The sequence below is a fragment of the Misgurnus anguillicaudatus genome, chromosome 11 (assembly GCF_027580225.2).
Source record: "Misgurnus anguillicaudatus chromosome 11, ASM2758022v2, whole genome shotgun sequence".
In the NCBI taxonomy this organism is placed as follows: Eukaryota; Metazoa; Chordata; class Actinopteri; order Cypriniformes; family Cobitidae; genus Misgurnus; species Misgurnus anguillicaudatus.
The window spans coordinates 36,535,863-36,563,779 of record NC_073347.2 but is presented as its reverse complement, the minus strand read 5'-3'; the positions used below and the strand labels follow the sequence as shown (position 1 = coordinate 36,563,779).

The following is a 27,917-nucleotide window of genomic DNA, read 5'->3' as shown; positions in this document are numbered from 1 at the left end:
AGTCCATAAACACGTCACACTGAAATAACCTTTCAGACTGAAAACACGGATGAGGTCATAATGAGTTCAAGGTGAAGCCAAGTGATTGGTGGTTCAGTCTATTAATGGCAGAAGTAGCTGAATAAAAGCCCATGAACTGTATACTGTATGTACTGTACACCAGAAGTGATGTGAGAGACCGACATTTAAAATCTGCAGAATTATAAAAGAAGCTTACGGGTGCAGTTCTGTGAAAAACGAGCTTATCTTTCAGAAGATGGAAAGGATTTTGCAAATGCAAAACTATGTTGTTTGTTCAAGCAACAAAACCATCTACCTAGTAGAAGAAATAGTGCATTTTCCCAAATAAACTTTTTTTCTCCTAAAACTTTTGTAACTTTAAGCAAAATAACAGTTGCACTTTACAAAAAAAAAAAAACACAATTTCATCTCTCAGCTTGTTTCTTCCAATGTGGCCATCCAAGCATTAGACGGCTAACTTCACATCGCCCACCCTGACCATATGGCACTTCAGAGGCTTATTAACAAGCTGGGGGTCCTGTTTGTATGCGTTTAGGTTGAAGTTTAATTTCCCAGTAGCTCTGCAAAGTGTGGGGTTGGCCAGAAAAATGAAGTGCTTGAGGTCCGAACTGCTTGCTTTAGCGTTTATCTGAATTGCAGCTGGCCGTGGCGTTGTTATTTTGAGTTTACATCTCGGCTAGTTGTTTGAATTAAGAGCAAGTGGCCACATTGGCTGAAAGCACAGTGATAAATTAACCTGCCCTCCTCTGGACAACACTGCTGCTGCATACGGTGCCCATCACTTAGATTCCATTAGGTTAATCATGCATAAAAATAACACATAGCCCTGCATGATAAATCACATAACGCCTTAAAAAACCTGAGGAAGATGGGATTGGTAGGGTTTAGGGGGGGGGGGGGGGGGGTTGTTGCTTTGATGATTATCTACAGATGAAAGCAGAGAGCCCACGACAGCAACATTTAGAAGTTGGAGCTAGTAGCAGTAAATTTCTATTGTAATTTTGATATTAATGTAAAATCTTTTACTACAAATATTTATTTATAAGTGTTACTGAATGAAAAGATAGCATTATTCAATCTTAAATATGGTGCAAGCAAAGGTTTCTCACCAAAGAAACATTAGATACAAGGTTCTTAAAAGAACCATTTTTGAAGAACCATCAATATAAAAAAAAACAATAAGAGAAAGATGCTGGTTAGATTAAAGGGTCTTTATGAAACCACACAGCCAAAAAATGGCTCTTCTGTGGCATTACACATTTTTTGTAACAATGTTGCATGTAGCCTTTAAAAATATCTTAAGTAAGCATTGCCTAAAATGACACTTTGTAGTTTTTCAACCTTCATAATATATTTTTAAGACCTTGTGATGGTACATTGACTTAAAATAGGTTGAATGACTATTTTAAATGATTGCTTTTACTTGTATTTTTTACGTGAATTTTACTGGAGGCTACTTTGAGAGGTTAGAGAGAGACTTGTATCACGTGACATTGTGGTGCCGTGGTGGCGTCATGGACCTAGGACACGGGTGATCCGGGTTTGATTCCCTTGTAAGGCAATATTTTTTTTAAATATAAACTTTAACCAAGCGACCACCGCTACAACTGGCTTGTAAACGTGAGCTACGCGATCTTTTGGCGTTTGAAAAAAAATATAACCCATGAAATTATATTATATGACATGCTGGAAGGCACACTTTCTGACCTAAAGAGTTGTCTTCTTTTCCTTTGCGACAGTGCTGCGGCGCTTGTGGCCTCGAGGGGCGCTAGACGTAAAAAATACATGTCTAGCACACCCTAGTGGTCAAAAAGTTACATGGTGTCCTTTAAAGGTTTAACATTCAAGTAAACAGTCTAATAACGTAAATAAAAGAGTAAAAAAAGTATTAGCAGAAGAAAAGAAAACATTTAAAGATAATTAATTATTAAATATTGCAACGCTACCTTATCGCAATTCGTACTTATTTTACGAGGTGGCTAACAACTTTGTACATTTTTGTATGACTTGCCTTGAACCCTGTGATGTTGAGGTTGGGGGGGGGGGTGAGTGTGTTTTTATGCTAATCGTACATTTTCACGATTAAATGAATTTATATGAATTTGCCAATTCAAAAAATAGGTTTGAAGTCTTGTGAGATCAGGCTGAATATTCAGGTACATTTTTATGATTTTTTTTAAGATGTCAAATAAATCGTTGGTGACCCCATAGTACATATGTGAAGTTTTAGCTCAAAATACCATATAGATAATTTAATACCCCCTTCTGACATCACAATGGGAGCCAAATTTCAATTACATATTTTTTCATATACTTGTAGAGAATGGTTAACCAAAACTAAGTGGGTTGATCTTTTTCACATTTTCTAGGTTGCTAGAAACACTGGGGACCAAATTATAACACTTAAACATGGAAAAGTCAAATTTTCATGATATGTCTCCTTTAATAAACCTAAATGTAAAATACAACAACCTAAAAAACACAATATTTATACAAAATACATTAATACTGTTTCCATATGGCCAAACTTTGACTAAAATGCTGGATTTACACTACCAGACGTAACTAAAATCTATCGAACACATGCAAGCATTCAAAGCAGTTTTGCATTTTTTAAATTTTAACATCAACTCGGTACCAAAGAACTGGTACTTTTGACATCCCCACAAGAGAGAGAAAGAGTATAAAAGATGTCTGTGATCCCTGGGCTGAGGATCTTTGATGGATTCTGAGTTTCTGCAGCACAACAGAGAAGATAAAAAACAACAACAGCATTCTCTCTGTGTAAGAAACTCAACTGAGAAGATGACAGAAGAGAGCACAACTATCATCTGAACACCGCAATAATGATCATACCTTTAAACACTGCACAACACACCCAAAGCCCCAAAGTCAGGTACAATTCAGAAAAAAAAAATTACTGCTGCCATTTAGTGAGCGAGGTTGTTATGAGATTTACACTTCTGCTTTTTACAGCATTTAACAAGGTGGAATATATCCAACCATTTGTCCAGAGTCTGGCCCGATAGCTTTCGCTTGTTTTACAGTAACTGTGCGAGGCATTAAACCCCCTTTTTTTCCAATCCCTGATACATTGGGGCACTGGAGGTACACATAGCTTGGTTACACGTGGCGGTGGCGATGAAATATGGATGACATTAGCAAATGTTACAGTAGAATCAATTCATCTTATCCGAATAAAACCGCTACAGTTTGCTGAAAGAATCAGAATACAGGCATTTATTAATGGCCTGCAGGCTGAAAAATATAAATAGAAGTGAGATAACAGGGCATATACATCACAGCGGCGTCTCAAGCACACGTCGGTGAGAAATGACAGCGTGTCATTTTGAGCAATTGTAGGCCAAAACGAAAGTATCACAAAACATTTCTAGGGTTGAGCGGCCGCTTCATCACACAGGATGACAACAATCAAAGACCGTTTCTATACAGAAGCTTTCTGTCATATAAGAAACCCAAACAATGAAGACGTGAACTCCAACATCAATGCTCAGTCAACAACCACTTCAGGAAAGCATCATTATTCGGCACTAACTGAACATTACCGCTGTGTCAGGAGGTATTTTTATATTATGTGCAAAGATCCATGACCTAAATCTCAATATTCAAAATGTCTACATGTGTCCAGAAAGACCACTTACTGAAAGTAAGCAGCCAAAACAACCAAGGGCCGGATTTACTAATAACTCCTCTTTTATTTACTTCAGCAAAAAAATAGCATGGCTTGGCAAACAATATTTTTAAATATTTTGTTTCTTTGGCATTCCAAATAAACTGTTACATGTGTAAGTGTGTTAGTTCATGTTAACGATGTGCAAAAGGTACAAACCCAAAGTAAATGATGACACGAGTTACGTAAATCTCTTTTTTGGACTACAACAAACAAACGGATTGTTGGCAACAGTTTACTTTCTGAGATTGGTGATGTAGTAAAGACCGACATTATCATAATTCCTCCCGCTTTGACTCAGCCTGGAATCTTTCAAACATGATAAGGAGCTTCACATTTCAGGATGACATCAGAGGTATTCAGGCCAATCACAACAATGCATTCCAAAGTGAAATCATGAGCTACAAAAATGTACGGTATGTGGGAAATAATGTGTTTTTTTAACCATAAACCACACAAACACATTGTATTATACCAAATACACAAAATAACATTGTTTTTTAGCAATGAAATACACTAACCTAAAGGATTATTAGGAACACCATACTAATACTGTGTTTGACACCCTTTCGCATTCAGAACTGCCTTAATTCTACGTGGCATTGATTCAACAAGGTGCTGAAAGCATTCTTTAGAAATGTTGGCCCATATTGATAGGATAGCATCTTGCAGTTGATGGAAATTTGTGGGATGCACATCCAGGGCACGAAGCTCCCGTTCCACCACATCCCAAAGATGCTCTATTGGGTTGAGATCTGGTGACTGTGGGGGCCATTTTAGTACAGTGAACTCATTGTCATGTTCAAAAAACCAATTTGAAATGATTTGAGCTTTGTGTCATTATCCTGCTGGAAGTAGACATCAGAGGATGAGTACATGGTGGTCATAAAGGGATGGACATGGTCAGAAACAATGCTCAGGTAGGCCGTGGCATTTAAACAATGCCCAATTGGCACTAAGGGGCCTAAAGTGTGCCAAGAAAACATCCCCCACACCATTACACCACCACCACCAGCCTGCACAGTGGTAACAAGGCATGATGGATCCATGTTCTCAGTCTGTTTATGCCAAATTCTGACTCTATCATCTGAATGTCTCAACAGAAATCGAGACTCATCAGACCAGGCAACATCTTTCCAGTCTTCAACTGTCCAATTTTGGTGAGCTCGTGCATTTTCCTATTTGTAGTTGAGATGAGTGGTACCTAGTCCACACCTTTTCAGCCCTAATTATCCACTGTGCATCTTTAGTAAATCCCGAAATCGTTATTTAACGACAAAATTATGGTTAGCTGTTAGTAAATCTGGCACTAAATCTCAATTTATTCGAGACTTTCCAGCATCAGACAGATGAAAACATTTATTAACGTATGAGGAGCTCAGATGCAAAAGCCGCTGAACATCACCTCCTTCAAAAATGATATTAAATGAATGCTCTCCGCATGTATTATACGTCAAATTTTTCACTTCATATCCTCCTGGCCTTAAAACACTCAGAAATAGAGACTTAGATCAGTCTGCTGATTTTGGACATCTGAACAGATATGATTTAAACGTCATTTAAAATGTTAATGTGTCTAGGTTTTTTGTCTGTCCACTACCAATATAAGCAAAATGTTGTGCTTTTCTCAAATAAATAAATAAATAAACATGACGCGCGTTTTGTTCTCTACCCCGCACTGAAGTCCTTTTAGAAACGCTTCAGAAAAATAACTTCAAGAAAATAAGTCTTATCTCCCAGCCTCTGACTTTTTCCGGTACCTGCAAGTGAGACACTATGTCCAAACAGTCATTCCACAATTTATGAACAAGCCAAAACCTGACACATTTGAACACTGTCTCTTGGTAAATCCAAATTCTAGACATTTAGTCTCTAACTGTCTGAACATTTTCCAGCTGCCAGTGAGCACAAACTACATAAAAGAAGCCTGGTCTAAAGACTTTGATGAAGAAGTGTCTGAGGAAACCTGGAATGAAAGTCTTAGTAATATTCAAAACTGTTCAATAAATGTAAGGCACAGGCTGATTCAGTTCAAGGTTATCCATAGATTATACTACTCCAAAACTAGATTAAATAAAATATTCGGCACTGTCTCCCCACTCTGTGACAGATGTAAAATAAAAGAGGGCACCTTGTCACATATGTTTTGGTTTTGTTCTGAATTGTTTCAGTTCTGGACTGCTATATTTGATCTTTTCTCAAAAGTATTCCAACAGGAGGTTAAGCCAGATCACAATCTGGCAATTCTTGGAGCTTCTGAGACATTAAACACTCTCCCAAATTCGCAGCAAAAATCCATACTGATGGGAATGACTCTTGCAAAAAAGGCAATACTTGTAAACTGGAAATCACCGGATCCCCCATGTTTCAAAGTCTGGATGAGTGAACTGTTCCATGTTATACAATTGGAAAGGATACGTTCCCTGGACCATAAATCCCAACGGCAATTCCAAAAAGTATGGCAACCCTTTGTGGATCTCCTCAAACCAGAACAGTGATCTATTATTACTCACTCTGATTGTACTATTTTTCTTTGAAATGTAATTTTATGTCCATCCATCTTCCCCTTTTATCCTTTTTTTTTTTTTTTTTTTTTTTTTTTTTTTTTGGTTACTTTATGTTACTAATTTATTTCTTGTTATATGTTCTCGTATGTATACTGTAATATGCAAAATCCAAAATAAAATAATAAAAAAAAAAAAAAAAAAAAAAAAAAAGAAAATAAGTCTTTAGACATAAAATATAATGGGTTATGAATTTTTCTAGAAGTGATTAAGAAAAAAAGTTAACATATTTAGATTTTTTTCTTATCACACTGGCAAATGGTTTTCACACTGTTTGCTTGTTTTTAGGGATGAAACGATTAATCACGTGTCCCATTAAAATGCCTGTCTGAAAAGGCTGCGATTCTGTGTTTCTGTGATTTTAGATTGATCCTTATCAATCTAAAATCATTACGAGTCGTTTATAACGTGCATTTAAAAAAAACAACACTCGCTAAACAAAATCATTCAAAATATTCTTTATTATCACGAAAATACCTTTAAACAATTTGAAGAACAGCGATATAAATATTCCTGTAGACATTTCCTGGAATAGCGTTTGTAATACTACTTCTTCTGTGGCACAAACGCGCATTTGCACGGTTAATCGTTACAGCCCTACTTGTTTTAAACACACTTGCCTCCAGTTTCATAAATAAAGCTTATGGCAAGTCCTAGATTAAAACTCATGTTTGAGCTGTCTGAAATGAAAATACCTTGAAAAATCTAAAATATGCCAGTGCCATTAATTTGTCTTATAAGATACACACCAGTAAAGTCTTTTTCTAAGGCATTTTTTCAAAGGATGCTTAAACACCTTAATTTAGGGTCTAGTACTGTATTGGCTTTAGCTAAGCCTTGTCTGTGAAACCAGCCCTTGATTACTTAAATTTAAAAATTTAGGCCATTTTGCTTATCAGGAAAATGCATTTTGACGTAAGAATTTTTAGATATTTGTACTGAAGACAAAAAATACAAAAAGTAAGAAAGTCGTTTTTTTGCAGTGTATTTCTGTTGCACAAATGGTTCTTTATAAAGGGAAAAAGTTAAACATGCTATAAAAAGAAAGAATGAGTTATTTTAAGAAACTCAAAATTAAAAAAACAGGTCTCCTACGGCATTGTGGTGCAGAATTTTTAAACGTTCCAAAATTAGTATACTTGACTCAACATCAAATTCCCATTTCACATGCAAAAAGGGCATTTAGTTGCAAGTCTTAAATACAGCAAAAAAGGGTAAAAATATTCAGGACAGACTAAATTATTTAAAAACAAGAAGATTAAGTTAAATAACAAATAAAGAAATAAAGCTCACAAAGTATGATATTATCCTTGAGCTATTTGCATAGAAGACAGAAAGAATGAAGTTGTGAAATACGCTGTGCTTTCTGCTTAGGTCAACAGCGCTGATGGACCGAGGGTGGAAATAAACGTCACAGTAATATCTAGAAGCTCTTTCCTACAACACTGCTGGGAACCCTCGTGAGCGAATGCAAATCGATGGGGCACAAGTAACCACCCACCATTACCAATTCTCTGTTGGCTACTCACCGTGTATGTGATCACTGCCAGCATGCCAATCAAGGTGAGCGAGCTGATGGAGAACGACAGGGCGGCCAGGCCTTGACTGCAAGAAAGACAGAGGGGAAATTTATTTATGACACGGGCCAAATGCAGAGCTCTGTTAAGTTTTGGTCATGCGCCAGATATTCAGAGCAGTTCTTGCCCCCAGGGAAATTTCTCAATGCACCTCATCTCCTCTCCTGCTATCATTTCTCTAAACTTTCTCATACTGTGACACAGTTATCCAGAGGTCAGAGAAGCTTTTGCCCTCCGCATTTCTATAGTCACAATGACATGGCAAGTACCTTAGATGTTTCAGAAACTTCTACAGTAGATCCATGGTTTTGTGAATAGCTATAACCGTGATGTATCATCTCTACATTTGATCAATAGTTTATTTCTCAAAGCTACAAAAGCTTACCCCATACAGAAAGAAGTCCAGACCCACACCAAGGGCCTAAACCGGGAACATTTTTGTTGAAAGGCAACAATGCTACCCACTGAGCCTGCGATGAATTACAAATAAATATCTTATACACCCCAGAAATAAAAAAAAGTTATTCTACAACTACACATATTAATAATGAAAGTATTCCTTAACCAAGTAAACATTTATTTTTCAATTATTCAATTAAACAGAAATAAAAACAACAGAAAAAGATTCAAATAAGTTAAACAGCCCTTAAAGGTCAAAAGTGCTTGAGGCATTTAAGAAAAGAAGTTCCTAAATGCAGTATACATACACAGATGCATTTATTAGTTTATAATCATTTTTACATTTATGCATTTAGCAGACATTTTATCCAACAGTGCTTTAAGCTATATACTTGATCAGTATACTGTATGTATTCACTGGGAAAAGAAGCCTTTACTTCTGCGCCGCTAACTCAATGCTCCACCAATTAAGCTACAGGAACATTTATCATCAGCTATAATAGACTACACTTATGACCATTCAAAAACATACATGGGGTAAAGACAAGAAACAAGAACCACCTGCGCTAACAACTCAAACAGACTCAAAAAACATAAGCAAACAGACAGCATCATCTTTCTGCTTTTCTGGAATAGGTTTGTTAAAAAGTGCACGCCAATTTTTGTGCAAATATTAATGATTAGAGAGTCGAGTCTCACGGCATGTTGTTGTGACTGATGTGCCATTGAGCAAGGTGTATTAGTGAACACACACACACGACTAATGCACCTTGCTCAATAATGTCTTGTTTTTAAATCTTGCCATAAATACCAAAACTGAGGGGCAACAAATCAGATCGGAGGGGGCAATGCCCCCTTCCCCCCCCCTTGTGGAGCCGGGCCTGATGGTAGCCCATACTAGTTAACATTTTAAGAATGGGCTACTATCAGGCCTGGCTCTACAAGGGGGGAAAGGGGGGCATTGCCCCCTCTGATCTGATTTGTTGCCAAAAACATCCAAAAACACACTTCTTCTTTCATGCCATTGTTGAGTTTTGAAATTAAACAAGCTGTGTCGCGTCATGTGATGTTTGCAAGTTCTAGTGTCTCCCGCTGATTGACGAGTGGGCGGGGTTTTCCGGGGGAAGTGCCCGTATAAAGAAGTGATACGTATAGAAACCCCTGAAACGTCAGCTGGACCTGTAAACGAAAAAAACTTTCTGAAACTTGTATGAACCCTGACGAAGTGCATTCGGCACAGAAAATCTCTGTACCACGCCCAAATGTTTTTTTGACATTTTGCCTACATTTAGCACGAGGAAACAACTCTATAACTGTGTTAATAAGTCAGAATGCTTAAAATACCATTGAACCACCCCTTTAAATTAGTATACAGTATATGGACGTGGTTTAATCTACACTATTCTGCACGTTATGACTTATGATATGCATTATGATAGTATTTCAGTAAGTTAGAGCTACAATGAGCATTAACGAAGAAATGCAATGCCAAATTAAGATTACAGCTCTTCAAAAAAGTTTTGATATTATTAAAGTTTTGATTATTTTTTTATTAAAATTAATATTTAACATTTTCTTAATTTTGTCTGTTTGGTTAGCTGTGCAGTATACTTATGCAAATATTGTGTTTAAGGAAATTTTGCATTGAATAAATCTGACAAAAGCAAGTAATCTGTGTGTTTATTGGGTTTAAAGTTAAGCTCTCTTAAAAATGTCAAGTTCCCCCTCAGCCATTTCATTCCGCAGCTGGGCCTGACTACCATACCTTACAAATCACTTTCACTAAATTGTGGCTCATATGGCAGCATACGGTGGACCGAACTGAACCGGTACTATTAATACTGCAAAAACACTTTGTACATTACACTATTTTATTTGTATTTTCTTAATACTTAAGTACTGATGCTATGACATCTCTAGTGCTGTGTTTTGGGAGAATACAGGTTAGCATGAGAGAGTGAGAATGAAAGGGGGAAACAGGTGCAACCTAAGGGCACAATGCCAGCTGTCAGATCAGAGATCAAGGGATTTATGGGAAGTGACCGCTACCACACTACATGTTAGGATCCTGTCTGTCATATGGAGCAGACAGTTCAACAAACAAAAACTCTCATGATTCCCCTTTGCTTTGGTTCTAAGCATAGGATCATGGCAACCTTATACCCAAAATGCCCCCTTGTGCCCATCTCACTCAATGCGACATACTGTTCTCTGTTTACTTTCCTCAAGAACTGTTACTTCTACTTCTTTTCATTTTGTTGAACCTCACGAACTGTTTGCAACACCACCCACCATGTTCCATACACAGAAAGCCCCAAGATACTAAAACCGAGGAGAAGAAACGAAGACGATTACGCTCCTGCGTCCTAATGCAGCGAAAGCAAAAAGAAATGAAAAAGTAGAGCCGCTTTGACGTCTGATGTCTGTAATGAGCATTTACATCTGAAAAGGTGCCTCCTTTTGTGATTTCACTGCTTTTGTTAAGCAGCGAAGGCGCCGGGCCGGAGACAATGGTGTTCGTGTTCGGTGCGGAAGGCGGCTCCGTTTATGAACTCTTCACAATGCGGGAGGACCTGTGTTTTCCGACGCTTCCCCGGAAGACTTTCCGAGGATTGGACAGAGAATATATTGTTTATTATCTGCGGCGGCTGCACAGCTGCTCCAGAGCCTGATTCCTCTGCACGAGGAGAGAGCACAGGCCCTTATCTCGGCAGGCACATCGGGCTTATGTACGCAGAGGAGACCGTCGCCGCTGAGAAGTGTTTATTAAAGAGCTCTTAGCCGTGCTATTCACAACACGAGCCTGCGATGATATTCTCATGAAGAGAGAAAGCAGCACACCAAGGCTAACCCGCTTGTAGAAATTTCTGCATTTTTGAAAAAGTAAAACACTTCAACTGATGCAAACTTTAACAGAGAGGACATTTGGCACATATGTACAAAACAAGTCAGTGATGCAAACTCTGTTGATTTTTTTATTTAAAATGATTATTTTTTTGGCTTTTAAAGTTTGAAAGCACAGTGTAGAAATCCCAGGAAATAATATGGGATAAGAGAGAGATGGGAAGAGTAGACAGGAATCAAGTTCAAGGGAGCTTTATTGTGATTCCATTATATGTGGAGACACACACAAAAGGAATTTAATGTTTTGCCACAGTGCAACCCATTCAACAAAGTTACACAAAGCTGAACCCTTTAAGATAATTATTTTTGTGACTGACCTTATTGCATATGCATTTCTAGGAAAATTTATAAGAGTTTATTTAAATGATTCACACAACGTGATTTACTAATGTTTGCACGTGTGATATTACTGGTATTTGCGGCATTATTAAGCAATGAAAAAAACATGTCTTAAGGTACATTCACATTATAAGCGACTTTGTCGCTGTGTGTCGCTCGTCTCTTTCAAAAGAGGCGTTTCTATATCTAGTTTTCATAAACAAATGTGTATGTCCACTCCAGTAACTGACGAGAGACGGATGACGTGAACTCCCCTGCTTCGTTCTCATTGGTAGTCGCTCCCAAATGTCGCTCATAATTTGCATAAAGTTAAACATTTCTCAACTTTGTCGCATGACTGGACACGCCCCATCCAGCCGTCAATGGTGACTGTCGCTCGTGTCACCGGATGTTGCAGAGCTTCCATTGAAATCAATGAGATTGCGTCGCTCTTGGACTGCTAGTCGCTTATAATGTTAATGTATCTTTAACATCTCGACGCACACTAATTCGTGGGCAGATGACGACAGGTTTTTAACGCTGCTAACAATATCTATATAGCCTACTGTCTACAAACATTAATAATATTAGCATTACTATACATCGTTTAAAAGGTCTACGTGTTTAGCATCAGTGTATGGTCTCTGTTTTGAGATACAGATACTCTAGCATCATAAATGTAGTATTTTGTGACAGAAGTCCAGATGACAACATGCAAAATATAAACGGGACTCCTTACCTTTGCGTTGATATAACGATCGCGAATCTGAGAACTATTTACGTCGTAACACTTTATATGAAATATAAAGTTAGGTTCTGGTAAACACATAAACCCACGTTCAAACTTTGTTTTTAAAAGTAGGCGGGAGTATAATACATAATATCCAAACAGCGCTGTCAAATATCGTGACGTCATCTGGCTCGCTCATTCCTCCAATACTTCATGGAAAATTTTGATAGGCAGAACATGTAGCCAATTAGATAATGAATCCAACGATCTTTGTGTGACGTTTTATTTCCTGGTGTGGAAACGGCATTTTATAAGCTAACATAAGGATAAATAATAATAAGAACGAACGTGTATGCATGTAAACAAAATACTTTTATTTTGGGGCTGACTGGCACTTAGAAGCGGCACTAGTTTTACAAAAAAAAAAAAAAAAAATTTTGGGCCTAATGACCTCAAACGTGAAACATAACTTCTTTAGACTTGTGGCTTTGGGATCATTGCATTTCTAGGTTTCACACACATATTTATCATTAAGATTTTTTGTAATAAAAAAATGTTATGCAAATTTGTGTTATTCCAATGTACTTCAGCCTCTCCAACTTTTTTAATTTTTAAAATAAAATAATTTTGAAACCTGAAAAAATGAAGCTCAAAGTGTTTTGTTAGTGTTTACTTATGCATATACTCTAAATGGTTTAGTAAAAACAACCCTTTTAGTGAAAGTAGGTCTTTTCATGGTTGGGCTAGAGTGGGGATGCTTTTCTTAAATCATTTTGAAATGGCTGCAATTGTTGCGATAAGAGGAGGCATCACAGAGATCAGAGAGTGTGTGGTACAAGAAAGAAGATTTTTTCCACACGTAACAGTTTTTGAAATGCCAGAGGAACATGTTATTCAATATTTTTTATTATAAAAGAGGAGTTACTAGAAGTTCCATGGCTTCGTAAGCTGGGATTCCGCACCCCTTATTTTCAGATGCGATGTCTGTGGTGATGAACTCAAGCACATCAGGCGTGAGTGAATCACCTGCACCTGACCTTTACAAAGATTAACCATGGTTTTACTACTGTTAAAACCAAAATGGTTACTGTAGTAAAACCATGGTTCATTTTCGTAAGGGGGGATCATCCGCTTTGCTTACTTGCGACCCTGAAATTATTTGCGCTGCTCTTAGTAGATTGTGTTGGTCATTATGGAAATCAGCTGTTGCGCCTGTGTTGTTAACTAGCGCCTTTTAAATAAATAACCTACAGATATTACCACTTCCATCAGCGCTTTATAGGAATTGTGCTTTCACGCTTATTTGCCCTGTTTACCCTGCTGAAAAAAAAACAGCAACAAACCAGCATGGACGAACATGGGCATTATGCTGGTCTATGCTGGTTTGATGCTGGTTTAGCTGGTGGTCACCAGCATACCAGCACCAAAACACAACATATGCTGGTCTTGCTGGTATGCTGTTTTTTTCAGCAGGGTAGTAAATCTGGCCCATGGTTTCTTAAACCCTCTTGTACTGCTCTAACACTTTCCTAAAGAAAATGTATAGACTGAATGCACCAAAAGTCACAAGTCACTTTAGATAACAGCATCTGTCAAATAACTAAATGTTAATCTGTCAAATGCTTCAAAGCATTCTGTTATTTAATTTCTCCATAAAATCCTGAGAATTGCCTTTCTTTGCGATTACATCCATCAATACAGACTAGTTCTGCATGTGTAAAATTATACACAAATCTGCTAATGGTATTGGAGTAGTTGTCAAAATTAGCTTATGCCTGATGCCTCTTCATCACCCTATAGCTTAAATCTGAAATTTGGCTCCTGGTGAAAAAGGCTCAGCTTAGAAAGGAGGGTAAATCAGAGAACAGGAGCTGTCTGAGAGGATTCTGGGTCTAGGCTTTCACTGCATAATTAAATGGAGACTTTTTCCCGAGCCCTTGCTTGTGATAAGATCAGATCTTCACCTGTCTACCTTCCGCACACTTTCCATTCTGCCTGAACCGTGCCCGCTAATGGGAAACCAAGCACTGCGTTCACTTTACTTTTTGTCAGCTTCTCAAGGAAAAACAGTAAGTGAACCACTGCATATCTACAGCATCAGACCATCAGATCTTCAGGATGACACTTCTAGTCTCTCTCTCGCTGCTCCATTTAGGTTAAGATTCCCCTTTTGCAGCTGTGGTTTCTCAGGGACATCGTGACCCTGCTTATCCGGCACACAGGGTCTGGTAATTAATTCGAGTAGTGCAGGGCACCCCAACAGTCGGTCAAGGAAGATGACAGAGATGACAAAGCATCAGCGCCACCAACTTTAAGCAGATCATGTTAAAGAAGCTGGGCTTCTTCTGGTGTAAGCCTTTTTGCTTGATTTCTATTCATATGGCCGGGGCTGCTGGGAAGGGGGCAATGGAAGCTCAAAGATGCCCTCAGAGGAATCCGGCACCATCTTAAAGAGTCACAAACTTACCCAAGGCTATTATTGGATTAGCTTGGGTTCTTTGGTGGCTCTGTTCCTACTAGCTTGAGGGTCTTCAAGGGAACGTCTCCAAAGAGCACCAGCTTTCCGAAAATGTGGCAGAAAAATGACATGTCTTGTTACGTGACCTTCAAAATGATGTTGTAAGTAAACGACGGCTCATAAGAACACTGGCGGAAAAACACTCGGACACGGAGCGGCGTTGGGGCTGGCACTGCCAACCTCATTTCCCTTTGCTCAATTACTTCACTATCTGGAGCAGTAAAGTAGGAGGAGACAAAAAGGAAACATGGGAAATTAGAAAACGGATGATCCCTCATCTTTGTCCTCAGAACGATCGCCTCCGGGAGTCTGCGACGCATGAGAGCAGAATACCAAAAGAGGGCTAGATGGTAATGGCCACACAAATTCACTGATATAAATACAGGTGCACACATAGGTCTACCACCTCTGCTTCAACTTGAAGCCCTGACTGACATATAAAAGGTAGCCGGGCCGTTTTTTGCAGACGGCGAATTTAGGCAGCACAATAAGGTCTGTTGACATTGACGAGGCTAAATGTCAACGCTGCCAACCCTTCACATCACCTCTGCTCGCGGAGAGCCAGCATCTGTCGCTCTGTAAAAAGCACCTGTCGCTTTAGCGGTTGGTCTGGGAAAGCATCAACAAACCTCTGTGCAAGTGTCAGTAAAACTACAATTTCATTTAAAAGTGATCATTATAATACTTACGACTGCTGCCCAGCTCCTCAAACAGATACTGCACCTTCTCCCACTCGCTTGTGGAGTTCTGGTTGGGGGTCGACGCCAGGGGAACAAACGCCCTGAAACAGACGTTCATGCTTATTAATGTTAATGTCAGCATTTCTCATCAATCATAAGTTCATTGTCTACAGAAGTTCAGTAAAACTGCAGGACATTAATATCTACAGACACTTCAACATTACTTTGGTCAAAACACATTTAAAACCTAATGTATTTTGCATGACACGGTGATCCTCTTTTATGGAACTTTTCAGGGCCATTGATGAGACAAATATCTGTGAAACTTTTCAAAAGTTACTTTGTGTATGGCTAAGGTAAAGGTGAAGTGTTGTTTTATTTACCAGGTTTATGTGGGATATGACGACCACAAAACAGCTCAAAGAAAGTTGTTTACATAAAAACGATCTGTATTTTGTTGTTTTGCCCGTGGCCAGCGGTAAGAGCTCATCGTTCTGGATTGTATTACAGCGCTCATGTGATGCATGTCTGCAAGCTTTCAAAGCAACTCGGGTATGCTGACATTCGTAGCAAATATCTGCAACACTCAGTCATCTCCAATGAGGAGAATATCAGTCACAGTAAGATGTAACATAAGCAGACACCACAGGCCACAGCTGCTCGGAAAACAAATCTCATGATTTAAACAGAAGGTTCAGTTTTAGCCTTTATCAACTCAATTATTTAGACACCCAGCAATTACATATTAAACACTTTTTTCAAAAATAATGCTGATAACATAACACAAAACTTAGTTGCTGCACTAAAGACTCATGGCTAGGTTTTTTTAAAAATCATGTGATGTGACTATTATTGTCATTATTAATTCATTTGCTGCTAACATTTTCCATCTTTTCTGCTCGTCACCAGGTGTGTTGTTGCTTTGTTCACCTGGTTATATGTGTGCCAGTGTTGATTTTAGGGCTGTCCTCGACTAAGGATTTACATTCGAATCAGAATTGTCGAATCTTTTCATAGTCGACCGATAGTCGAATCATCTATGTGTGTGTGTGCATGGGTTGGGAGGGGGTCAGACCAGGTACAAATTGATAACTTTTATTTTCAAAAAAACATTTTGATAACTAAACCTAAAAAACAAAGGTGATCCTATTCCTATCCTATGAACTATAAGCTTTATATACAATTCATAAAAACACTGAAATTAATGATTTTATAGACACTACGTGTTATTATTTAGCACATAAATACCTGCTTGCTTTCACTTTGATCATCTCCATTCACTTTAGATACAGAAACAACTGATGATATTATTTATTTCAGGAATCTCTTTTCTATCATTTGAAAGTGAACACCGACGAGAATATTAAATCACAAGAAAGACCGTCGTGTCGGTGCAGATATTTTCCGTTTCATCACCGAAATTTAAAGAAACGGCTTACCTATTTTGTAGTTTAACTTTTGACAAGATAACCACTATGTTCTAAATACATTTTAAAAACGTATACCCGTCGAAAACATCCGTTTTTTAGTTTGATGAATTTCTAAATATGAGACGAAGAGCACCTAGCACGTTCGGCTAAATTGCATACGCAAGCATGGCCAGCACGCAATAGTGCGCAATCTATACAACAAAAAGCAATCCAAAATGTACAGACTTAAATTAGATCAGAATTTACGTTTATAATAAATACATTTTTTTAATAAAATAAGGTCAGAAGTAACAAAGTGCAGAACAAATATGTGCGTGCACGAAAACAAAACACAAGCCAAATAGATACATCAGATAACCCAGAGTTAAATAAATAAATAAATAAATAAATAAATAACTAAATAAATAAATAAATAAATAAATAAATACATAAATAAATAAATAAATAAATATAAAATAAATATAAAATAAATATAAAATAAAATAAAATAAAATAAAATAAAATAAAATAAAATAAAATAAAATAAAATAAAATAAAATAAAATAAAATAAATAAAATAAAATAAAATAAATAAAGAAATTATTAAAAGAATGAACATATAGCCAAAATTGCCAGCTTTTGCTTTTAAATGCAGAAACAAAGAGGCAATGGTTTATTAACATAGGAACCTCTTATGGACGTGTAGCCCGGTCACAGCTGGTTGCTGGATTTATTAACGCATTTTAAAAATATTTATTGGAAGCTGATTCTTCACATATTATTTGCAGAATTATAATAATATGCTGTATATTAATATATTGGGAGAAAGCTGTTATATGTGAAATCAGAGTTGTGCACAGTGCACCATATACGGCCAAAATTAAAGGATCCTCATTTCATAACACATCTGCGACGATTCGACTGTGAGATTGGTAGTCGAATCAGGCTTCTCCTATCGATGCATCGAATCTTCGACTATTCGGGGTCACCCCTAGTTGATTTCAGTGTTTATGTCAAATGCAGTTGTACCATTCAGCAGAATCTGACTTCATGGGTCACATCAGAACCGGTGCATTGTGCATGAACGTTTCACTTTTTAGATGCATCTGTAAATGATGTTGTAAAATATATGCACAGCATAAAGCATTTCCATAACGCCAGAAGACCATTCTGCACCATCGTCAGTAAAGGTCCAAAATAGCATGCCGTATACCAGGAGTGGGGAGTCCTGGTCCTGCAGAGTTTAGCTCTTACCCTAATCAAAAACACCCCTATCTTATTTCCAAGTAATCCTCAAGACTTTGATTAGATTTTTTCAAGTGTATTTTTCAAGGGCAGTGGCCCTCCAGGACAAAGATCCCCACCCCTGTCGAATACAGTGACCCATAAAAAGCTACACTTACAAATGAATGCATGTCATTAGAGGTACAGATATACCTTTGAGGTATTAATATCTACCTCTAACATGTACTAATATGCATGCTTTAGATACAAAGGTGGACTTTTTGAAAAGGTACCTTCCCTGCAGCTTTTGGACCCCTTTTTCTTAGAGTTTACAATCAGAAAATTTTAAACCAAGTTTAAAGAAATTACAAGCACTTTTCAAGTTTGCTTTAAAGGGATAGTTTACCAAAGAATTGTTTTCCTACTATGGAAGTGAATGGGGTATATGATCGGTTTGGTTACAAACATTCCTCAAAATATCTTCCTTTGTGTTCATTAGAACAAATACATTTAAACAGGTTTGTAACAACATGAGAGTGAGAAAAGGATGACAAAATGTTCATTTTTGGGTGAGCTATCCCTTTAAATTTGCCATAATAGACATACAGTTAAAAATTATTATTTTATTAAAAAAAATGCCAGTCAGCAGCACCAGGATTTTTTATGATTTTCACAAAAGTTGAATGCCTTCCAGAAAGTTTTCTTCTTTAAATATATAAAATATCAAATGAAAGAACAGACCCTCTGCTTTCAAAAAAAAAAAAAAGAAAAAGTTAATCCTATCTTCATTTGTTCTCTTTTATCACCTATCAAATATGGGTAGGTTTCTTCAAAAATACTAAATTAGATAGGATTAACTTTTTCTTTTTTTTTATAATGGCATTTTTGTAAAGGACTTTTGTCAGAGATCAGATTCAGAGCGATGATCAAAACATACACAGATAATAAAATGTTTTTGGATCAGTGGATGCTTCAGTGTTTTATTAGTTGGGTAAAAGCGCCACCTAGTGGATAATAGCAGAAAATTTGGATTGCCATAAAAACTCATTATTGTCTTTATTGTCTTGAAGTACAATCTTCCCAGAGATCTTAGGTCAGGTACACAGAAACTATACCACGGTACAGACTAAAACATAGAGGTCACCGTGCCTTTGCAGGCCCGATATTATGGAATAGTCTGCCTAACCATGCACGTTCTGCATCTACCTTGTCAGTTTTCAAATCATGCCTGAAAATGTATTTTTATTCAGATGCTTTTAATAATTTGTAACCGGTCTCTTAATTTTCTTTGTTTAATCTATTGTGTGATATTTTATTGTTTTGTAAAGCACATTGGTCAGCTTGCCTGTATGAATGGTGCTATATAAATAAATTTTGACTTTGGCAGCGAAGTGTTTTCTATTAATTGAATTGCAGGGAAATAGTTAAAAGGTTTCTTGATAGTGTTAAAGTGAAATTTAAAGTAGGTGTGATTAAAGTTTCCAAATAATTTTGGGGTTCCTGCATACAGTGTAGTTTTACAGTCATTTACTGTAGCAGACGCATGTGGGGAAAAAATAAAGAGCATTTTCTGAGGAAGGCATTAATATATAAAAAGCGCAATGCAAAGTTACAATGTTAACAAAAACGTTTAGAGACTTTTTTCATTTGAATGCAACTTGCATGATTATAATTAGATATTAATCATGTGATCATGGATTATAGTATGCATTCATTTATAAACCATAAACATTAATGTTACTGGGCCAGATGCAGTCTATGTGCCTCGTGTCGAGTTAGTATACTCTACACTTAAAAGCAAAGGTGCCAATGACAGAGCGTACTTGAGAGATGCCCTTGCATGAATTGGGTCCACCAGCACTGAATGAGAAGACAAAGGGTGAAATGGGTCAACTTTTCGTTTACAACTTCCATCCTTAACACAGACCAATCAAAACAGGCAAACAAAAGAGGGAAGTCTGTCTGGAATGAACAGTCACAAATACAAGAGCTGTGTCTGTGACTCTGGGAAAAAGAAGATGGAAAAATCCATTACGTCCTCCCACATCAAGAAACCTGCGACACGATATCCCCTGGTAAAACAGTGCACCGGTTCAAAAGGTAAAACGAAGTCTAAATTGCTTCTGTCCGAAGTGCCGTCCCCACTTTTAGATTTGGTCTTCGACACGTCACTCTTTCCATTCTACGATCAAACTATCCCGTCCCGCTGGGTCTATGCGACACGGTTCTGTCCCGCAAAACTGATGAAGCTATCCTGTCCCACAGGAAGACTATTTAATGGTTGAGAGCACATTAAATTATATCACCTGGTAAGCGGACATGTTATTCTTGCAGCGGTGAAGAAAATCCATTATGTTTATGCTGTACTAGCAATGTCCCGAACAAAAAGTATAAACCGTGTAAAGGTTTATCGGGACAAAGCCTCACCACGTGTTACATTAAAAACATGTTGGTTTTTGGTCCACCAAACCATTAAACAGGATATTGTTACACAGTCTCTGATGTACTGAAAATTCCCGATGAAGCGTATGCCAGGTTTAGAGATTGAGTGTTGCCCGTTGAGTTAATTGTTTCAAGAACCACCAACTGGACTTTTAATTTGATGGATTTTGCGGATAATAAATCAATAGTTGGCCACATCGGTTCACGTGTCGTGCGATTGCTCTCTAAGCAATTCATTTCAATCGGATACCAACTGCAGTCATTACTCTAATGTTTGGGCTTTCACAATGTTATACAAACATAAGGTATCATTTAAGTGATACAATTAGGAAAATGATGATGTTGCCAGTAGCACATTTCCTACTTAAAAAGTAGCCAGAAATTACCCAGAAAACCATAACATCGTTTTTAAAACTACCGTATGTGTTTATCTGTGCAAAAAGCTGCCTCTAGTAAGGACATCTCGGCACAAAACAAGCCCATAGAGGTGATGATCAATTCAGTATCAAACCATTTTCTCAGCTTTGCTTTTACAACATACCAACAGCCCACACTTGCTGTACACTTGATGGAGGTTAAAGATGCTGATTGAACGATGCAATAAAGCCCACATTGATCTGTCCACACACACAAAAGGTCGCACAGAAATGCACACTTACCCAATCAAAAGCACCGCTGCGCATACAATCACAAATCCTAATGTGTACTTCAATGCATTTTTCACTTGCTGTAAAGAGACAAAAAAACATGTTTGTCAAACAGGTATATACAGTATGAATTAGTAAAAACAAGATTTGGTTAAGCATTTTTGTCATTAAAATTTACTTTTTATGCATTTGTCAGATGCTTTTTTCTAGGCATTCATGCTATACATTTTATGTTAACAGCATCTTAACTGAAACGCAACCTCAAACTAAGTGAATGATTTTGAAATGTATGCCACTATGTGCATCCAACGCTATATCATGGCAATTTGTACATATTTTACAAGGTGGATAATTAACATGCAATTAACGTAATGAGCAATCTCAGTTTGACCCTTATAGGCCTAGCAAATTATTGAATAAATTGAGACGCAGCCTTAGAAATAGTAAATAGTCATCAAGCATCTAAAAAATTTTTTATTTGTATGTTTTCTGAGAGGTGTACCGTCCTAAATGCTTAACTTATACAAATGATGCGTGTCTTGTGCATATGAGATTTTGGTTTTAAAACTGTCATGCAGGTATTGGAAAATAAAGTGCAGGACTTGCTTGACATTAAAATTGTTATTAAGAGAGATAAAGTTCTGGATCTGATTGATGTTAAAAGAGTTATTAAGAGCAATTAACGGGATAGTCGACCCAAAAATGAAAATTCTGTCATTCTGTTACTCACTCTCATGTTGTTACAAACCTGTATAAATTTAATTGTTTTGATGAACACAAAAGAAGATATTTTGAGAAATGTTTGTAACCAAACCATTCGTGGACTCCATTCACTTCCATAGTAGGAAAAAAGAATACTACTGTATGAAAGTAAATGGGGTCCACAAATGGTTTGGTAACAAACATTTCTTTTAAATATCTTCCATTGTGTTCATCAGAAGAAAGAAATTCATACAGGTTTGTAAAAACCTGACCGTGAGTAAATGATGACAGAATTTTGGGTGAACTATCCCTTTAAATGTCAATCAAACAGTAAAAGAAAGAAAAAAGTTGAACATATATTTTTCCTATAGATATTGTTTTTGACTTTGTGTATGCAAAATCTATTAGTTTTAAAATTTGGGTGCAGTCAGTGATTTGGTTTTTAAACTTTCAAAAAAAAAAAAAATCTGTTTCGTTCACTAATAATAAACATACATTTGTATAAAGCATTTATATTTGTCCAGGTCCATGCCTTTCCTTGCCTTAAATTAAGGTAAATACTAGTGCTGGGCAAAGATTAATCGCGATTACAAAATAAAAGTAATTATTGGTATAATATATGAGTGTGTGATGTGGCTAATTATTATGTATAAATATATACACACACATTCATGTATGTATTTAAGAAACATTTACATGTTTATATATATTTATATATAAAATATACATGAAAAAGAATGATATATATAAATAAAACAATTCTGAAATGAATATATGAATGTGTGTGTGGTTAAATATACATAATAATTACACACAGTACACGCACATATATTATGCAAAAAATCACTTTTATTTTGTATGCGATTAATCTTTGCCCAGCACTAGTAAATACAGAACAGATAAAAATGTGTGAAAGTTGCGATTAATCACAAAATAACTCATGACAATCATGCGATTAATCTAGATTAAATATTTTAATTGATTGATAGCTCTAATAAAAATATATCCTACAAATGTAGGGTATACTTTCTCAATTTTAATGCTAATATATTTCAGTATTAAATTCATCATAAATAATCTTGGATGGATGGAAGTGTGTGGCATTCACTGTCGAATCGCCTCTCCTGTGAAGAATAGTCGTGATGCCACCTTAGTACTCAGTCAGAAGAATTTACAGTAACTCAGAAAACATTTGGAAACGGCGTTTCTATGCCTTAAAATGCACGCCTCACTACATTTTGGAAGAGACTTCTGATGGTTTAGAAAGCGAGGTGGCTTTTTGAGATGGAAACGCATTCTAGAAAATGAAGGAAGTATCTCAGTATGTAATCTGCACATCACTGTGGTGTCCTAAGAGACAAATATTTGACATTTGAAGATGGCAGCGTTATAAAGAGAACGCTCCTTTTGTCATTTTGTGGCCCCGCTGCTGCAGTCAGATGGAGTCTGGGTAAAGTAAATGGGCTGGGTGGTTATAAATGAACTGCCATAACTGTAATCAGGCAAATATCACTTAGCAATGTCTCAAGGGCGTTTTTGTTGTTATGATTTATATGAACCTTTTCTAAATGTAGACCTTGCTTTACATACTTGTATAGTACACACTATTTCTTGACTACAAATTGACAAATAGTTTTATTCAAACCTAAAGGTTTTAAAGGCAATCTGTTTTAGAGCACATGTTTGCGACAGATAGGAGACGTGAAGGAGTGTCTGGTTTACCGAGTACTTGTTGCTGCTGTCTTCTTCTTTTTCTTCATAGTAGAAGTACACAAAGGGGATCCAGAAGAAGACACCGAAAAGAATGATGGAATATAAAGTGTGAAAAGATGGGTAGTTAGACACTCAAGTAAGATACACATAAATGTAGCACAAAACACTATGATGTATTTACTTAAGAGGTTAAAGAGTCAATGTACATTTATTTATTTTGTAGACGCTTTTATAAAGTGACTTACAACACATTCAAAGTATACGTTTCTAACAGAATAAAATGGTTGAAAATGGTCCTTAGCTTTCACTGGGGCGGTATTCTTTCAAAAAGTACACCTTTGAACCTAATAGAGATGTAATAATTACCGGTTTAATGGTTAACCGTAATAAAAATGTCCAACGGTTAGTATTACCACGTCATTTTTTAATTACCGTGCCCGTGTCACGGCTCGACAGCACGTCCAGTAGTGATGCGCGGGTCGTCTCATAACCCGCGGGCCCCGGGTTATTTTTCCATTAAATGATGTGATCTGATGAGTTTAAAGCTTTGTTTGTTTCTTCAGTGATTGCTGTGAGCGCAGGTGTAGAGACGTTTTACTCCGGGGTCATAAAGTTCACCTGATTTCTCATAACATACGAAAACAGACTTGCTAATTTGTTCTGTATTTATATGAAAATCTGATTTACTCAACTTGCGTTTTACTACAAAAGATGAAGATTTCTCTCACCAACCCAAATGTAAAATGTGCCATGATTAAGGTTAATGTTATTTATTTGATGTTTATGTGAACAAAAGTGCACTTACCTGTAAAATCAATTTTAAATTTGATTAATACATTTATTACATTTCTAGAAACCATGATAATATTGATAACCGTGGTGATTTTGGTTACTTTAACTGTGATGTTAAATGTTCATACCGTTTCATCTTCAGCACCTAAAGAGGTCATATTAATACCTCAAAGGTACCTATGTATAAGTGATGCGCGGGTTGATCCGAAATGAGCGGGTGCCTGCGGTCACCCACGGTTACAATTCATCCAAAAATATTTTTTATGATATTCGCGTCGTGGTCAGTCGGGTCGTGTTATTTCTTTTTAGAATGCGGGCCAGGGAGCGGGTCGGGTACAATCTGTATTTTTTGCGGTCCGAGCTGCGTGCGGGTTAGTTACAACGTTGGTCGGGTGCGGGGTGTTTGTACACTGACCCGCGCATCACTGATATCAATGGTACATTTTATAACAGTTTTAAAGAGAACTGGCCCAGTGACAGCGTGGGAAAATTTTTTGACCATTTTGTTTTGAAAATATGGGTACATGTGTTTTCATTGACATTATATTACCAGACAGAAACACAAAGAAACACTTTCAAAAATTTCTGTAGAAATTATGTATTACTGGCAGCTGGTTGCCAGTAACTTACTGTAGATTTTGTTTGATGTTATTTACTGGCAACCGTTTGTTCAAAGTTAAACTAACATGAAACATTTTCAGTCTTTATCTTCTACAGTTAGTTACAGCCAACCAGCTGCATAATTACAGCTATTTTTTTTACAGTGTAAGGCATCATTATCTATTTTAATAAATCATGGGTTCAACAAACATTAATTCTGAGATTTTGTGTAGTTTTTATAGCTTTTTTGTGGATTGAAATCATCTGCCCTTTATCCTGTGACCATATAAGTCGTACCTTGACATCTTCATATGTAGGTTAGAAGTTGAGAGCAATATAAATACTACAACCCCTCTTCAGTTTAAAAACATTGTCACCCCCCCCCCCATATGCTTGTCATGTATGCAGTGGAATAAGAATAATAAAGTATAGAAATCTGAAGAAAAAAACACATTGCTTCCAACATCTTTCCGAGTCTGTAATCACACAGAACGTCTTCCATACTGGCATTACATCAGAATGATTCGCAGTGACCTTCCTCGTGCACAATAAAGCACAAATAAATGTATCCATCATTCCGTCTGTGGACATGAAGGACAAAAAGCTCATTTCCGTGAACATTTAAACATGCGCTGTACATCAAAACTGTGCAGATGATTGTTTGATAAATGTTTGACTTCCAGATATTTGGAAAGGACGGCAGAGTGCGCTTCAGCGAAACAAAAATGACTTTTAACAGCAGGTGAGGAAGAAAACAGAACAGCCACAACACTTCAAAATTAAGCATAATGGGATGGAAACGGTTATTGTTATTGTTTCACGAGCCCTGTGGCGAATGGGGGATGATTTCGCCAGCTGTTCGTGTGTTTTGTTTTCAAAAGGTTGTTTTTTTTCGACTGCTGCACTCTTTCTGGATTACAGTGAGGCATTCGGTCGGCTCGTACGTGTTCATCTAGCGGGCCAAAGCTCCTCATGAAGATAAACTTCATGCTCTCGCAAACTCGCTGTACAATTTACCTTGCGGCATCTGGGGAATCACTCATTGCATTGTTTTTCTTTACAGTTATTAAAGTGTATCTAGTGGTTATCATCGTAATTCCTGTTAGCCTATGAAGGTACATATAAGTGACCCCATAACAACCCATTACATAACAACCCATTACATATAAGTGACCCCATAACAAGCTATTACATATAAGTGACCCCATAACAACCTATTACATATAAGTGACCCCATAACAACCCGTTACATATAAGTGACCCCATAACAACCTATTACATATGAGTGACCCCATAACAACCTATTACATATAAGTGACCCCATAACAACCTATTACATATAAGTGACCCCATAACAACCCATTACATAAAAGTGACCCCATAACAACCCATTACATATAAGTGACCCCATAACAACCCATTACATATAAGTGACCCCATAACAACCCATTACATATAAGTGACCCCATAACAACCCATTACATATAAGTGACCCCATAACAACCTATTACATATAAGTGACCCCATAACAACCCATTACATATAAGTGACCCCATAACAACCCATTACATATAAGTGACCCCATAACAACCCATTACATAAAAGTGACCCCATAACAACCCATTACATATAAGTGAACCCATAACAACCCATTACATATAAGAGACCCCATAACAACCCATTACATATAAGTGACCCCATAACAACCCATTACATATAAGTGACCCCATAACAACCCATTACATATAAGTGACCCCATAACAACCCATTACATATAAGTGACCCCATAACAACCCATTACATATAAGAGACCCCATAACAACCCATTACATATAAGTGACCCCATAACAACCCATTACATATAAGTGACCCCATAAAAACCCATTACATATAAGAGACCCCATAACAACCCATTACATATAAGTGACCCCATAACAACCCATTACATATAAGTGACCCCATAACAACCCATTACATATAAGTGACCCCATAACAACCCATTACATATAAGTGACCCCATAACAACCCATTACATATAAGTGACCCCATAACAACCCATTACATATAAGTGACCCCATAACAACCCATTACATATAAGTGACCCCATAACAACCCATTACATATAAGTGACCCCATAACAACCCATTACATATAAGTGACCCCATAACAACCCATTACATATAAGTGACCCCATAACAACCCATTACATATAAGTGACCCCATAACAACCCATTACATATAAGTGACCCCATAACAACCTGTTACATATAAGTAACCCCATAACATCCCATTACATATAAGTGACCCCATATTCCTTTTATGAGCACTTCCTCTGGAAAAGCAAGCCCATACGTCAATCAGAGTGAGAGCGAGGACAAATAGGATGCTCATTAGCATTGATCATTCACATAAAAGTCACAGGAATCACTGCACACGAGAGTGTGTGTTTGTTTAATTCTGACCTGGTCCCAACTGGCTCATTAGTCACAGGCGGTAAGTAAAACTGCATCAAATGTTTTGTTGGCAATCGCCATGTAAGTGCAGTAACATGAGATGAGCAGAAACCGCGTGCAATATGTGAGCTTTAAATACTAAAACCCTTCTTCAGTTTAGAAAAAAAAGTACACAAATCATGACCATTCATCACCACTTCACTTTAACAAATCAGAGTTTTATTTCAACTGTAGCTTCAAGACTTTTATATGTAAATGACCTCTATTGCAAAGGCTCCAAAAACTTTTTGGGCGAGCCAAGCTGCTGAAAACTAAATGGTTGTTCTCATGGTCGTGATGTCAGAATCAGCGACCCATTATCGCAACATTTTCTTGCTTTGAAAACTGACCCAAAAACAGTACTTGTTCTCTTCCTTCCTCCATCTTCCCCCAGCATGCACGGTAAATGCGTCCATTGTGTTTGTTTGGCAGATCCCGAGCAAGCGAACAACCTTTAACATGCGGTACGATAACACCGGGAAGCATTATGAATT

General features: G+C 37.1%; 1 protein-coding gene across 1 annotated transcript in view; it reads right to left on the bottom strand.

Annotated features, from left to right (window-relative positions):
• Nucleotides 1-27,917, bottom strand: part of lmbrd1 (LMBR1 domain containing 1) — a 116,473-nt gene that overhangs the window by 53,586 nt on the left and 34,970 nt on the right. Inside the window, exons 4-7 of the mRNA XM_073873602.1 lie at nucleotides 23,549-23,649; nucleotides 21,137-21,204; nucleotides 15,418-15,503; nucleotides 7,806-7,885 (exon numbers count right to left, since the gene is read on the bottom strand). Coding sequence (XP_073729703.1) covers nucleotides 7,806-7,885; nucleotides 15,418-15,503; nucleotides 21,137-21,204; nucleotides 23,549-23,649 — 335 coding nt within the window. The remainder of the gene's footprint in view (nucleotides 1-7,805; nucleotides 7,886-15,417; nucleotides 15,504-21,136; nucleotides 21,205-23,548; nucleotides 23,650-27,917) is intronic.